This window comes from Ochotona curzoniae, unplaced genomic scaffold (assembly GCF_017591425.1).
Source record: "Ochotona curzoniae isolate NIBS_2020 unplaced genomic scaffold, NIBS_Ocur_1.0 contig_2117, whole genome shotgun sequence".
Lineage (NCBI taxonomy): Eukaryota > Metazoa > Chordata > Mammalia > Lagomorpha > Ochotonidae > Ochotona > Ochotona curzoniae.
The window spans coordinates 36,511-49,169 of NW_024465328.1; the positions used below are offsets into that span (position 1 = coordinate 36,511).

Here is a 12,659-nt window from a genome sequence, read left to right on the forward strand (position 1 = left end):
GAAGAGCCAAGGACTAGGTGCCAGTTGCTTTTGGTTTCATCCATATAGCATCTGATTTCCCTCTTCTGATAATAAATCTTGGTCCTTGGCCAGATAATGTACAGATAAGAATATTAGGAGGAATGTGAGATAAGGTCTGTGCTAAAAAGGATGCAGAAACATGTATCAAATTGTTGCTGAAGAACACTCAAAGAGTAAATGGAACTCGGTGATTGGATGCTACAGTTTGCATCCTTCAGGTCCTAGATGATTTTGCTTTCTGCATCAAGCACATAGTGGTGTGCCTGTGGGTGAGGGCAGAAGGAGAGGTAGTGAAGGTGAGGACAGAGAGCAGTGTCTGTTCTGGGGCATGAGCTTTTGCACCAGGTGTTCAAGCGCACATGAAATGAAATGGTCCTAAGGTAGAGGGCTCAATGGGAAGATAAACAAGAATATCCTAAATGTTCAGTGAGGTGAGCGATCTCCATCCCAAATTCCTGCTGAGCTGTTACCAGGATTCTGAAATGTAAAGTTCACTTCCCATGATTTTCATCTATGTCCTATGTGTCCTGGTGTGTCTCCACAAGACAGTCTCTAAGATGTTATCAATTGTGCTGTGGCCTCCTGAGGGGTTGGCAGGCAGATACCTCAGGAGGATGTATTTTCAGAGTACCTAGGGGCTTCTAATGCCTGGATATTCTCCTTCCTGTTGGCACCACAGTTTCACCAATGAGTTGGGGATTTGCAACAAAGGATCTTTTGCTTCTTTCTGGAGAGCAGCCCTCACATGATGCTGTCAGGGTGTGAAGAAGGCTGTCTTAGGTAGTAACAGTCACCTTTGATGCAGGCCAGTGAACCTGTGGCACTACAAGAAAATCAAAACAAAGAAGACTATCAGTTCTCTGAGGAAGGCAGTCTAAGATATTGACATGACTAGGACTTAGTCTCTTTCAGAATCCCCAGCATGATCAAGGAATTCAAGACTCTTTTTCCCCATTCTATCAACAGCATTCAGAATATGGATCAAAAGCTCCTTGTTTGACAACCAGCTAACCCAATACACATTTGTTGCAGTACAAAGCTGGTTTTGCAAACTCTTTGCAGTGGTGTTTGCATTCCAAGTGTCTTCGCTGCTGTTTCATGACAGAATACTTCATTCTGTAACAGAAAGTATCTATAAGCATTGTGAGGATGAATACATGTGCCCCCACCCCCAGGGTGAAAATCATTAGCAAAGCTGCCTGGCAAAGAGCCCCTCTGCCTCTCTGTCCTGGGACCCCTGCCACCCTGAGGAAAGAAGCTTCATCCCTCAATCTTAGCTTATGTCATGGAAAGTTTCTCCAAGAAACAAAGATCCTACTTGTGTTGGGTCTTGAAGGGGTCGTAGTTTCATATTCAGCTTCTCCTGGGCATGAACATCTGAGAACAGAGCCTGAGGCCTTACCTTCAGGAAAGGGGTTGCCCCATCCTTGGTGCACACATGCACGCTTCCTCAGGGTCAGAGCCCTCTCGTCTGTCTTGCTCTTCACAGAATTGAGCCAAGGACTGTTGCTAAAGCAGGTGTGGCTACTCCAAATATTGCATCATTTAAGAAAGAGAGTGCAGGCTGCTCTGTTTTGCTGAGCTGCTAAAATAGCCTTTGCTGCAACTCCCTGGCAGGACCTGGACAGGACACTGGCCCTAGTGTTGTCAACCAAGCAGATATCCTACTGATCCCACTTGTCTCAAACCACGACTGCTGAGTGTTTGGGGATGCTTTCCTACCTTTGAATTCTCACCTGTTTTAATTGCAGATGACAGCGGTCTGTATTTCCCGAGTGTGAGTTTCCTCTCACCTGGGCTGGTGGTAACATCAGGGTGTTTGTTACTGTTGGGAGGGCATAATGTGTTGATGTTAGGGTCTGCCTACTTTTCTTTCTCTCTGTAGAGAATTGCAGATTGCGTCTGCCAGGGTTCCATGGTCCTGTGGGTCACTAGCTGGTGGGTTTGTGCAATGAAAAGCAGGTCTTCCAGCTGCTTGGAGTGGATGCAGCTGTGTCAGCACAGTGAGGCTACTGCCTGTCCTCTTTCTCACAGGCTGAAAGCACTTTGCTTATTTGCTTGATGTTTTCCTCATGTAAAACCATTTCTGCCTTGCATACATAGGTGTACTCTGCCTGGTTTTTCTGTGTTCTCCTTTTCTTTGCCGCCTTCTTTATTCTTTTTTGGATTTCATCCAGGCAAAAGCCAGATGAAAAATGCGGCAACTGAAGCCCTCCTTGACTCCATTCTTTACATGTTCCTCCAGGATGTCCAGGCTGGGGAACACTCGGCAGCAGGCCATGCATTGAAAGCCATGCTCTGGCCACAAGAGCCACTCAGGGGTCTTTATTCTGGGCTTCTCCTCCAGGGCTAGAAGCTCTGCTGGGCCCTCAGACTCAAAATCGTCTTCATCTGTGGTGTCACAGCTGGCCTCATTGTCGATGATCATATCTTCTGTAATCACAGAAGAAGAGCTGGCCTCCGAAGGGACTTTGCCAATGCAGCTCAGTTCTTGCACTCTTGCCCTCTTCTTGGGAGGCAACAAGCCTTCCTGTGTGTTATATACAGTGTTGGCCTCTCTCTGCCTTTTGACAGACATGTAATAGATTTTCATGGCCCGCTCCTTTCTCATGTGTAATTCATCTGAGCAGGGCTCATTGGCTAAGTGCACATGAAAGCACATATCATTCCAGGTAGTGGAGCTCTTCTGTCCCACATCCTGGGGTAAAGGCTTGTCAGAGGGTCTAACACCGAGATCTTCCTTCTGGCTTTGATGCATTTCTAAGAAGGAAAGTTTCAGCCATTAGAAAACGTGATTAAGTTTGCATAAAGATGTAGTGTTTCTGGGGCACTCTTGAGTATCCCTGTGCATGGGATGTGTGTGATGGGTGCGTGCACAAATGTGATTCTACACTTATAGGTGTCTTCAAATGATATGTTCTGTATGAAATGGAATTGGTAAGGCTTGTATGTGACAATAAGGGCATGGTATATCTGCCAGAGATGATTCTGTGATCTTGTACACACTCAGTATATTTTTCTAGTGTTAGTAAATGGTAGTGTGTGTGTGTGTGTGTGTTCACTGTTTAATGTGCAGCACAGCTGAGCAAGAACAGGCATGGTTGCTAGCTTTGCTGCTGTCTGAGAGAGTAGACAGAGTGTCATAGGAAGTACACATGACTCTCAAATCATGCAGCTCTGAAAGCCTGCAGATATTGTGAATGTGGCGACATAAGAGAAAGGCTACCTCAGAAACTTAATTCTCTCAAATTGCAAGCGTTTTCTTTAGTTTTGTCTAGTCCCAGGGCTAGTTAAGATAGGTGTCCTGTGAGTGTGTGAAAGGTATTCAAGGGATTAGTCAGTAACAGGTTAGGCCTGAAAATCTGTTTGCAAGGGGGATGATATAAGATGTACCCATGTAATGAGACAACAGAAAGAATAAGAGTCGCAGGGCATGAGAAGTGTAGTGAAAAGAACAGCTAAAGGAAAGGAGAAATAGTCATCTTGGTCTGAGCTGATGGGGCCTGTAGAGATCTCTGAACATGAGTGTGTGCCAGTCTGCATGGGGAAATTCCAGCCAAGTTTCCATACACCTGTTGGCACTCTCAGCCAATGCAGCCAGCTCTCCCAGGGCTCACTTGGGACAATGCTGTGCTGAAGGACTGTGCTCTTTCTTGGGAACACATTGTCTGTTTGTCCCACCCCAAGGCTTCAGTCTTACTCTTTCCTGAAGTTCTTTTGTGTAACTGAAGTAAGTGTGAGGTAATTAGGGGGTGTCCTGGATATTAACTGAATAGCCTATGTTTGTTCAGACATTCCATTTGCATCTGCCTTACCTTCTTCATTAGAATTTCTGGATGTGCTTGAAGAGGAGACTGATTTGGAGCTGGAATCACTGTCTCCTGGTGCCTGGCTGCAGGTTTCAATCTCCACGACCTCACATGGCTCAGGCACATCTTGTTGAAGCAGCTGGAAGTCTGAGAAGGAAATTACAAGAAAACACATTGTGTCATGGCTTAACTGTGTCTATTCTAAAAGGAGCATACTAAGTGGCTGTTTTGCTTCAGGCATTACTGTCTCCTCCCTGTCCACCACCCATCATGGGACTTGCTCTCACACTTAGCTGAACCATATTGCAAATTGCTACCGATAGAGAAGTTGTTAAAATTGTGTATGTGGTAGACATCCATAGGATTGAGTATCTCTGATGTGACATTGCTGAGGATGTTGACAGAATATTGAAAAGTGGGAAGCTTGCCCAAACAGAAGATGAAGTCAGTTAATAAAGTCTGATATCCATGATGAGCTTCCTTTTCCTTGGGAGAAATGGTGTATGGGAAAGCCATGGAGTACACGCTTTGTACGAATTACTCCTACTTAATTTGAAAGAGCAAATTAACAGGAGGAGAAATTGGGTTGCTGGGGAGAAGCAGTAGAACATGTGGGCAGGTGTTCAGTTTGCTGGGGAGGTTATGATCACATCAAATGTGGTGACTCTGTACTGAGGGGCTGTGTCCTATTCCTAAGGAATGGCCCTTATTTGTCCTTCCCTCAAGACATCAATATTAGCCTTTCTTTGGGAAGCAGTTGCACATATTTGAGGGAAAGTGAAGCCAATCATGGTTGGGCTATGTAGTTCACTTGAACTTGATGACCAAGTGCACACATTGCTTTTTATTTAATCTACTATTGTCAATACAAGTGCACTTATTTGTAGAGGTGTTTTAGTATTCAATCTCTTACCTACTAAGCTCTTAGCACAGAGTTGGTTCCTGGTCTTCATTCCTCTGAATGTATTTTTGCTGAACAGATTTACTCCACTAATGGTTCTACATTTTTCTTGTCACTTTAATCTTAAAAAATGTAGATAACCCCTCTTGACAGTACTACAGTTCATCTTGGAAACTGCACCTTGTACATATATTGCTGTCATTGAGTTTCTCTGAGAAATGTTGATCAACTTAGTGGCTACAGATCTGCTCCCCCTCCCGTTTCCCTGATTTGTCTGACCTTGAGCATCCTGCCTCCTTACCAACATCATAAGGCGTGCACACACTGGAGTCACGGGTGTAGCACTGCAACTTGCTAGATGGATCTTCTTCCTCTTGGACCAGGATCTTGTCATCCAAAGCGCTCCCAGGTGGTGACTCCCTCTTCTGTAAATCTGTGATTGATGAGAATGGAATAACAGTCATTCGATGAACAATGTATTTCTTTCATTTCTTTAACTTATACATATTCTGAATATCACATGCTAAATGTTGAGAACAGGCATGCCTATAAGTTCAGAAAATAAAGTCTATATACTGTTGAAAACCTTAGCACTCCTATTACAGAAGCATTTCTCCCATTTTGGGATGTTGGTGTGACTCAGCTCTGATGGCTTATAAAGTATCATATGGAGGAAATGTGCCCACTTGACCTGCACATAAACCCTAAATTCATATAGAGAAAAGAAATAGATCATTCATGTATAAATTATCATTGCCTAATTTCTAATGGCATTTTTGAGAGTCAAATAATCACAATGGGTAGACAGCATGTAAACAAATATATTCAATATCACACTTCTGTCCCTCTTACTCATGCATCTTATGCATGTATAGTTGTGTGTACAGCATCTAAGTTATGACCCTTGCTCTACATGTCTCATTGTTTATACTCAATGACATCTTTTAATATGCGCTAATCTTAGTGAAGTTGAAATAAAGTCATTCACTCTTGAGACCCTCTCAAAGTGAGCATCAGAATATGGAAAACTCAAAATTTTGTTGAAAATATCAAATACTCCTATGTTATATGAATTAGAGTTTTGAATGTTGCAGTTGGCTTCAGTCTGCAGGTCCCAACACTGAGCAGTTGCCCTGTCTAATGAGTTGTTTGTTTTTGGTTAGGTTCCATGGTAACCATAACTGCCAATTGCCTATATTTCCCTAGTCAAACCCCACTTCCCATGTAATCAGTGTGTCTAAATGGGACTATGTATGTTTGTTTCCTCTTTTATTTAAGATTTATTCACCCTTATTGGAAAGACAGATCCACAGAGAGGAGAGACAAAAAGATCTTCCAAGTACTGTTACATTCCCCAAGTGGCCACAACAGCCAAGACTGAGCTGATCTGAACCCAGGAGCTTTTTCCAGGTCTCCTATATGGGTCCCAAGTCTTTGGGTTATCCTCCACTACAGTCCCAGGCCACAAAAAGGAAGCCAAAATGGGAGGTGGAACAGCCGGGAGACAAACCAGCACCAATAAGGGATCATAATGTTTACATGGTGAGGATTTATCCACTGAGCCAGCGTCCTGGCCCCATCCTATTTTATGTCTTACATTAACCTAAAAGATCCAATTTACATTTGCACAGACTAAAGGAAATAATTTGTTTTTATCCCTTAGTAAAGAAACAATTCTTTATGAGTTTATGTTCATACTTGAACATCTTTCTTACGCCTTAGTAAGGAATACGTTTTACATGCTTGTACTTATCCATAACCATCTGAAAAATATTGATCTTGAAATCAGAGTTACAAAGAAAAAGATGATCGTTAATCCATCAGTTCACTCCCCAATTGGCTGCCAATGGCCAAACTCGGGCCAGGCTGAACTTTGTGTAAACAACATAGACCTTGTACCTGGGACACCTGAAAGCGAGCTGGGCCCTCAGAAAGAGCCACGAATAGACAGCTCCTCCTCACTCCCTGTTTCCTCACTTCACTGTCCCAGTCACCTGCCTTAACTATCTTCTCCACTACTAGTAGGGACCTACTCTTCCCCCTGGCGGAGGGCATTCTTGGTTACCACATTCCCAAGGATCTTCTCCACGTACCTCTTGATTTCTTTACAGCTGGAGGACTGTACTCACGCTCCAGATGTTTCCTTTTCTCTCTCTGCTCCATGGTTCAACTCTTTAAAGAGTTACTCAAAAAGGCTAAGCTTTCTACCTGTAACTCTACTGTCAGGTAGTTGATGGTATCAAGAAAAGACTGAATATGAAAATCCGAGGACACCAAATCACAGGAGACGCTCGCGGCTCCCAAGCACTGTCCTGCCTGGTACGCAGTACGGCAGCAGGACTGTTATGATTCAAATCACAACGAAGACCTCGGAATTCTAGGATGTCCTGGTGACATCACTCAGCCCAGGGGGCTCAGCCAGTATTTAAAGGGATAGAGGACTGCCACAGGGGATTGCCTATGTTGACTTGATTTGTCCAAATGTAACTCTATTGTGAACTTATTTTTCAGGCCTTGTTTTGACATAAGGACTTGTAGGAGACAGAGGATTGAATTAAACAAAGAAAACTATACCTTGCACATAAGAAAATTGCATGTGTCAGTCTCTCAAAAGCAAGGATATGACACAATGCAAATGAGGCTTAGGCTTACACTCAGGTTGATCTCCCCAAAATCACCATCAACGTATAAACTGAAGGGAAATAAAATTTATCTGCTAACAATATTATTGTTACCTGTTAATAATATATTATATTAATTACATAATGATGATTATATTGTATACTCTATTATATAGAACTGTATTACATATTCACATGTAATTGTGTATAATAATATATGTGAGTTATATAATATTACCCCATATTTTATATAATTTCTATTGTGGAATACTACTCAGCCATAAAAAAGCAGCCTTATTATTTGCAATAAAATTGATGCACCCAGAGGGAACTATGTTCTTGAAATAAGGTAAGCACAGAAGAATGAAAATAACAAAATCCTCAAAAATGTTACCTCGGAAAGTCGGGAGGGAGGAAATGATCAAGTAGATTCATGAGTAATAGGTTGCATATACATAGGATAAAAAATTTCTGAGGTTCTAGCACGGTTAGATGAAAATAAATAGTGCTGAGTTACTACATATATAGATCATAAGCACAGAAGAAAATCTTCTAGAATGTTTTTGTGTGTCTGACTTTCTCAACTTGTAAATACACTTTCTCACTGTGAAAAACAATATAGGTAGTAGTAACATACGCTGGTGAGGATTTTGCTAAGAAGCAATCTTTACATACTATTGATGGAAATATCAATTGGTTTAGTTAGTGTGGAAAAATTTGGAACATAATTTAAAAACTAGTAAAAATGAAATTTAACATAGTCATGTAATCCTACTATTGAGCTTTTACTCAAAAGCCTTGAAATTGTTTTATCCAAGTACCAGGATCAGAGTCCACTCTACTAATGCATATAGAATTTTAACTCTTTTGTCAAATACTTGCCCTTATTAAAGTTTGTCACTGTTGACTTTAGGTAATTGTAATAATATGTGACTTTTTGTTTTTCTGTATGGTGTGTGTTTGTGTGTATGAGAGAGAGGGAGGGAGAAAGAGAGAGAGATGAACTAGGAATTTATTGAGTATTTTCATCCTGTAGATTTAAAATTATCCTCAAATTTTAGGATTTGGCAGCCATTGAAACTCCAAAAATAATATATTTTCATCTCACATTTGCTTCCTTCTTGGGTTTGTATTCCTTCTCGGGGTTATATTGCTCTCTTGATATTCCTAGAAAACAATGCTCCACATTGTTTTTTTTTTTTCCTTTTAAAAAAAATGTATTGGAAAGTCAGATTTACAGAGAGGAGAGACAGAGAGGGAGATCTTGCATCCATTGATTCACCCCCCCCACCCACGTGGCCAAAACTGCTGGAGCTGTGCCCATCCAAACCAGGCTTCAGGAGCCTTTTCGGGTCTCCCACATGGGTCCACATGGGTGCAGAGTCCCAAGGCTTTGGGCTGCCCTCAACTGATTTCCCAGGCCACAGGCAGGGAGCTGGATGGGAAGCAGGGCCACCAGGATTAGAACTGGCACCCATATGGGATCCTGTTGTGTGCAAGATGAGGACAGTAGCCACAAGCAACATTCTTAAAGCTTCTTTCTAAGATTGAATTATTTTCTTTGGAATGTAAGATATAGTAAGAGGAGGAAAGACAGAGTGGAAGAATTTTCAGCCATTGATTCACTCCTCAAGTGTTTGCAATGGCCTGAGCTGAGCTGATCAGAAGCCAGGTGCCAGTAGCCTCTTACAGGTCTCCCATGTGGTTGCAGGGTCCCAGGGCTTTGGGCCATGGTTGACTGCTTTTCCAGGCCACAAGCAGGGAGCTGGATGGGAAGTGGAGCCACTGGAATTAGAAGCGGCACCCATCTAGTATCCAGGTGCTTTCAAGGCAAGGACTTTAGCTCTTTCTAGACTACTGGGACAGCCCGACATCCCAGTCAGTCTGTTTCTAAGTTTCTGTTTAGTTACATGTCTACTTTCTATGAAACAGTTGTGCATACTGGTTTAGCTATTACTGTGTCCAGTTCTGCCTATTATCTCTCACATTCATGGAGCTGATTGCACTCACCAATCATTCTTCTGCATGTGGGGAACAGTGTCTTGCTTCCTGGGATTTTCAGGCCTTTGTATTGACTGTTGGGCAGTGGGATTTAGCACACTGTGAATATCCTGGCTTCATGGTGAAGAATGCGGGCTTTGCTCATCAGCAGCTCAGCTCATCCTGGATCGTCTCAATGCTTTCAATCTTGTTTCTCATGTTTTGTTTTTCTGTTGTTTTGCATTCAATTTTGTAGCAGTTTTTTGTTTGTTTGTTTGTTTTTTTGCTTTACATCAAGTTTAGTGTTTCAAATCTAAGAAAATATGTTTTCTCTTCTAATTTGGATGTGTGTATAAACATCACTTGTCTAAATCCAGCCTCCTCAATGCTGCAGTATTTTGGCCTCTTTCTGCTCTGAAATCATCACGTTTGTCCCTTTATAGGGGTGCTGATGGCATCCAAAGTAGGTAGAGTTTGCAGACATTAGAAAAACAGAAAAGTGGAGAGTTTGGTGAGAAAGTCTGTGGAACAAAAGGATTTGAGTTCCTCTCCCAGTGGCGTTAGTTAGGAACCCCAACTCATCTTGGGAAATTCACAGTCTGTTACATGTTAGGATCTCACAACTCCTTTATAAGTCAAAGCAATTTCCACACATAGCTGCCTGTCCAAGCAAAATAAATAAATAAATAAATAAATAAATAAATAACACCAAACTCCAAGTTCACATGCATCTGGATTCCTGAAGGACAACCCCTGATGCAAGAGTTGGCAGCCAACCAGGTAATTCTCTGAGCAAGGCTGGCATTGGACAGATGAGTTCTAACCTGTGCTAATGTATCCAGAGACCCTAAATCAGACACACTAATGAGTAGGTGTACAGGCCCAAGTCCACTGAAGGCACAGTAAGCAAACTGTAATGGGGTGACACCACTGATGGCACCTGCTCCTCAGGTTAATTGACACTGCACAGGGCCCAGAAACCTGGCCCCTCCTGCCTCCTGTAGGTTACTCCATTGTAACTTTGGGCTCTGGTAACTCCCTGCTGGCCTGAAACTTTGTTTCTCCTGCATTGCTCTCAGTCTGACCTGAGGAGGAAAGCTTAAAAAGCCTAACTTTAGTGGCTTGGTGAATTGGCTGCTGGAGTGTAGCAGGAGCAGCTGTCACCAAGCTTGGAAAATCAAGACTCTTGCTAACATCCTACACTTGGGTCAGTGTTATTGTTCTTGCACTCCACAACACAAAACCCTTCCTTAGGGTTCTGTGCACCCCAGATGGAATGCTACCATTCCTAAGTCACCATCAGCTCTGCTTCTGCAAACAGCCAGTACAGAAGCACCAAGTCCTCTCTCAGGAAAAGAGCTGGAACACAGATTTGTCCTCTAAATCTTTACATAGTCTTAATCTGGGAGTGAATCCTGGAATGGGCAATGGGATAACTGAATCCATTCACCAGTGCTCTGGTCACAGAACAGCCTTTGGTCATCAAGGTCAGGTGATCGCTAGGAACACCTGGGAGATGAAGGCAGTTCTGAGAGCAGAAATGCTAAGTGCCAGAGAAGATGATTAAAAATGGGTTTCCTGCAGGGAAGAAGGGAGGGGTTGCTGACAGATTAGCAGGCACCTTTCAGAAGAGTCTTCCAGTTCATCAACCAAGAAGAAGAATATCCTCTGGTCTGGTTAATATACATTTAGACAAACCTATAACCTCATAGATCTAAAAATAGGTATTGAACAACCCAAAATATGCTTCAAGATGGGCTATTTGCTAAAGCAAGCCCATGGCCATTTCTTCTTGCAGGAACCTTTCAGACACCTGCCACAATACTTCTGGGCCCAGCGTGATAGCATAGAGGTTAAAGTTCTCGCCTTTCACGCACCAGGATCCCATATTGGCACTGGTTCCAATCCTGGTGGCCCTGCTTCCCATTCAGCTCCCTGCTTGTTTCCTGTAAAAGCAGTTGAGGACAGCCTGAAGATGGGACCCTGCACCCATGTGGGAGACCTAGAGGAAGTTCCTGGCTCCTGGCTTTGGATCTGCGCAGCACTGGCTGTTCAGGTCACTGAGAAGTGAAATATTGCATAGAAAATCTTCCTCTCTGTCTTTCCTCTTCTCTGTATATCTGACTTTGTAATGAAAATAAAGAAAACAGGGTCCTCAGGAACATCTCAGAGTCCTGCACCTCTCCCCCAGGCCTCCAGGGGGCACACCCTCCACTGCAGCCTTACCTAGGTCACTTCGTTCTCCCAGGCTGGCAGGTAGGAGGCCAAGGTGGTGGGGCCATTGTCCAGTCTGAAGACCTGGCAGACTCGGCCTGAGGGAGTGGGAGGCCAGGGGGCAGGCTGAGCAAGTGCCATGGGCCACCAGCGAGTTGGTAGACGGTAGATGATCAGGGTCCCGGCTGGGCTCTGGGCTCACTGGCGCCCCGCATGCACGGTGTCCAGAGGCTCCTGGCCCACTGCCCAGGTTGTGTCCATGAAGGGCCTGAACTCCTGTGCCATGTCCATGTATGCCCCACCTTCTCAATTGTGTCCACCTCTGTCTCCTGCGTTCAGATTGTGTCCACTCAGGGACCACATTCCTGGGTCATGCTAATGCTTGTCCCCAGCTCCTGGGTTCCTGTCCATGCAGGGACTTCGGTCACTGTCATGTCCAGTCCAGGCAGGGTCTTTTTCTTTTTAGCAGCTAGTGATTTTTATTTATTTTATTTTTTATTTTCTTAATTTTTGACAATTTTTACATGGTTAACTGGGACACAGAGATTCAAAGGCTACAGGGATGTTTATAAGATTCTTATTTCCACATTTATTTTTCCTGTATCAGGGGTAAAGGGGGAGAAAAAGGGAGAAGCCCCACCCAGTCTCCCACCCATCCCAGGTCCCTGATGTGGGGCATGCTCCAAGGGTCTTGCTCCAGTTGTTTCCATAGTTCAACAGTTATGAATTGCTACCAATCTTGCCATTTGAAGCAAGATGAGGTCACTATAATCCACTGGTTGACATAGTCCACCTTAGAGTCTCTGCCCAGATTTTCACTGCCAACACATGGTTGGGGTAGTTAACTGATTTGTTCTGTCCTCCATCCCATGTTGTGGTACCAGAAGTCCTCTTGCAGGTTCTGAAAGACTGCCATATCTTCATGTGCACCTGGTTGTGCTTTCTTCTGCTCCGTCTGAGCCTCTGAGGAGTCTCGGTTCTGGCACTTGCACTCCATGGCAGAACATGGAACCTGTACTTTGCTTCATGTTTAGAGTTCCGAGTCCGGGAGTTCAATTGGGGAGATCACAAAAAAAAAAAAAAAAAAAAAAAAAACACCTTTGTCAGAGGCAA

At 43.5% G+C, this 12,659-nt stretch overlaps 1 protein-coding gene across 1 annotated transcript; it reads right to left on the minus strand.

The window, feature by feature from the left end:
* Positions 1-2,173: 2,173 nt before the first annotated feature.
* On the minus strand, positions 2,174-6,894 carry LOC121150495 (protein FAM170A-like). Its single transcript, XM_040971428.1, has 4 exons — positions 6,825-6,894; positions 5,033-5,164; positions 3,837-3,977; positions 2,174-2,781 (listed from the first exon to the last, which is right to left on the minus strand). The coding sequence occupies exons 1-4, from the start codon at positions 6,892-6,894 to the stop codon at positions 2,174-2,176; spliced, it is 951 nt and encodes a 316-aa protein (XP_040827362.1).
* Between the last annotated feature and the right edge of the window lie 5,765 nt (positions 6,895-12,659).

Bases quoted from the DNA above. Each gene is read 5' to 3' on its own strand.
- LOC121150495 (XM_040971428.1), bottom strand. From the start codon at position 6,894: ATGGAGCAGAGAGAGAAAAGGAAACATCTGGAGCGTGAGTACAGTCCT. The intron at 5,165-6,824 runs GTACGTGGAGAA...CATCAATCACAG, and splicing joins AGCTGTAAAGAAATCAAGAG to ATTTACAGAAGAGGGAGTCA. The intron at 2,782-3,836 runs GTAAGGCAGATG...TTTCCTTCTTAG, and splicing joins CAGAAATTCTAATGAAGAAG to AAATGCATCAAAGCCAGAAG.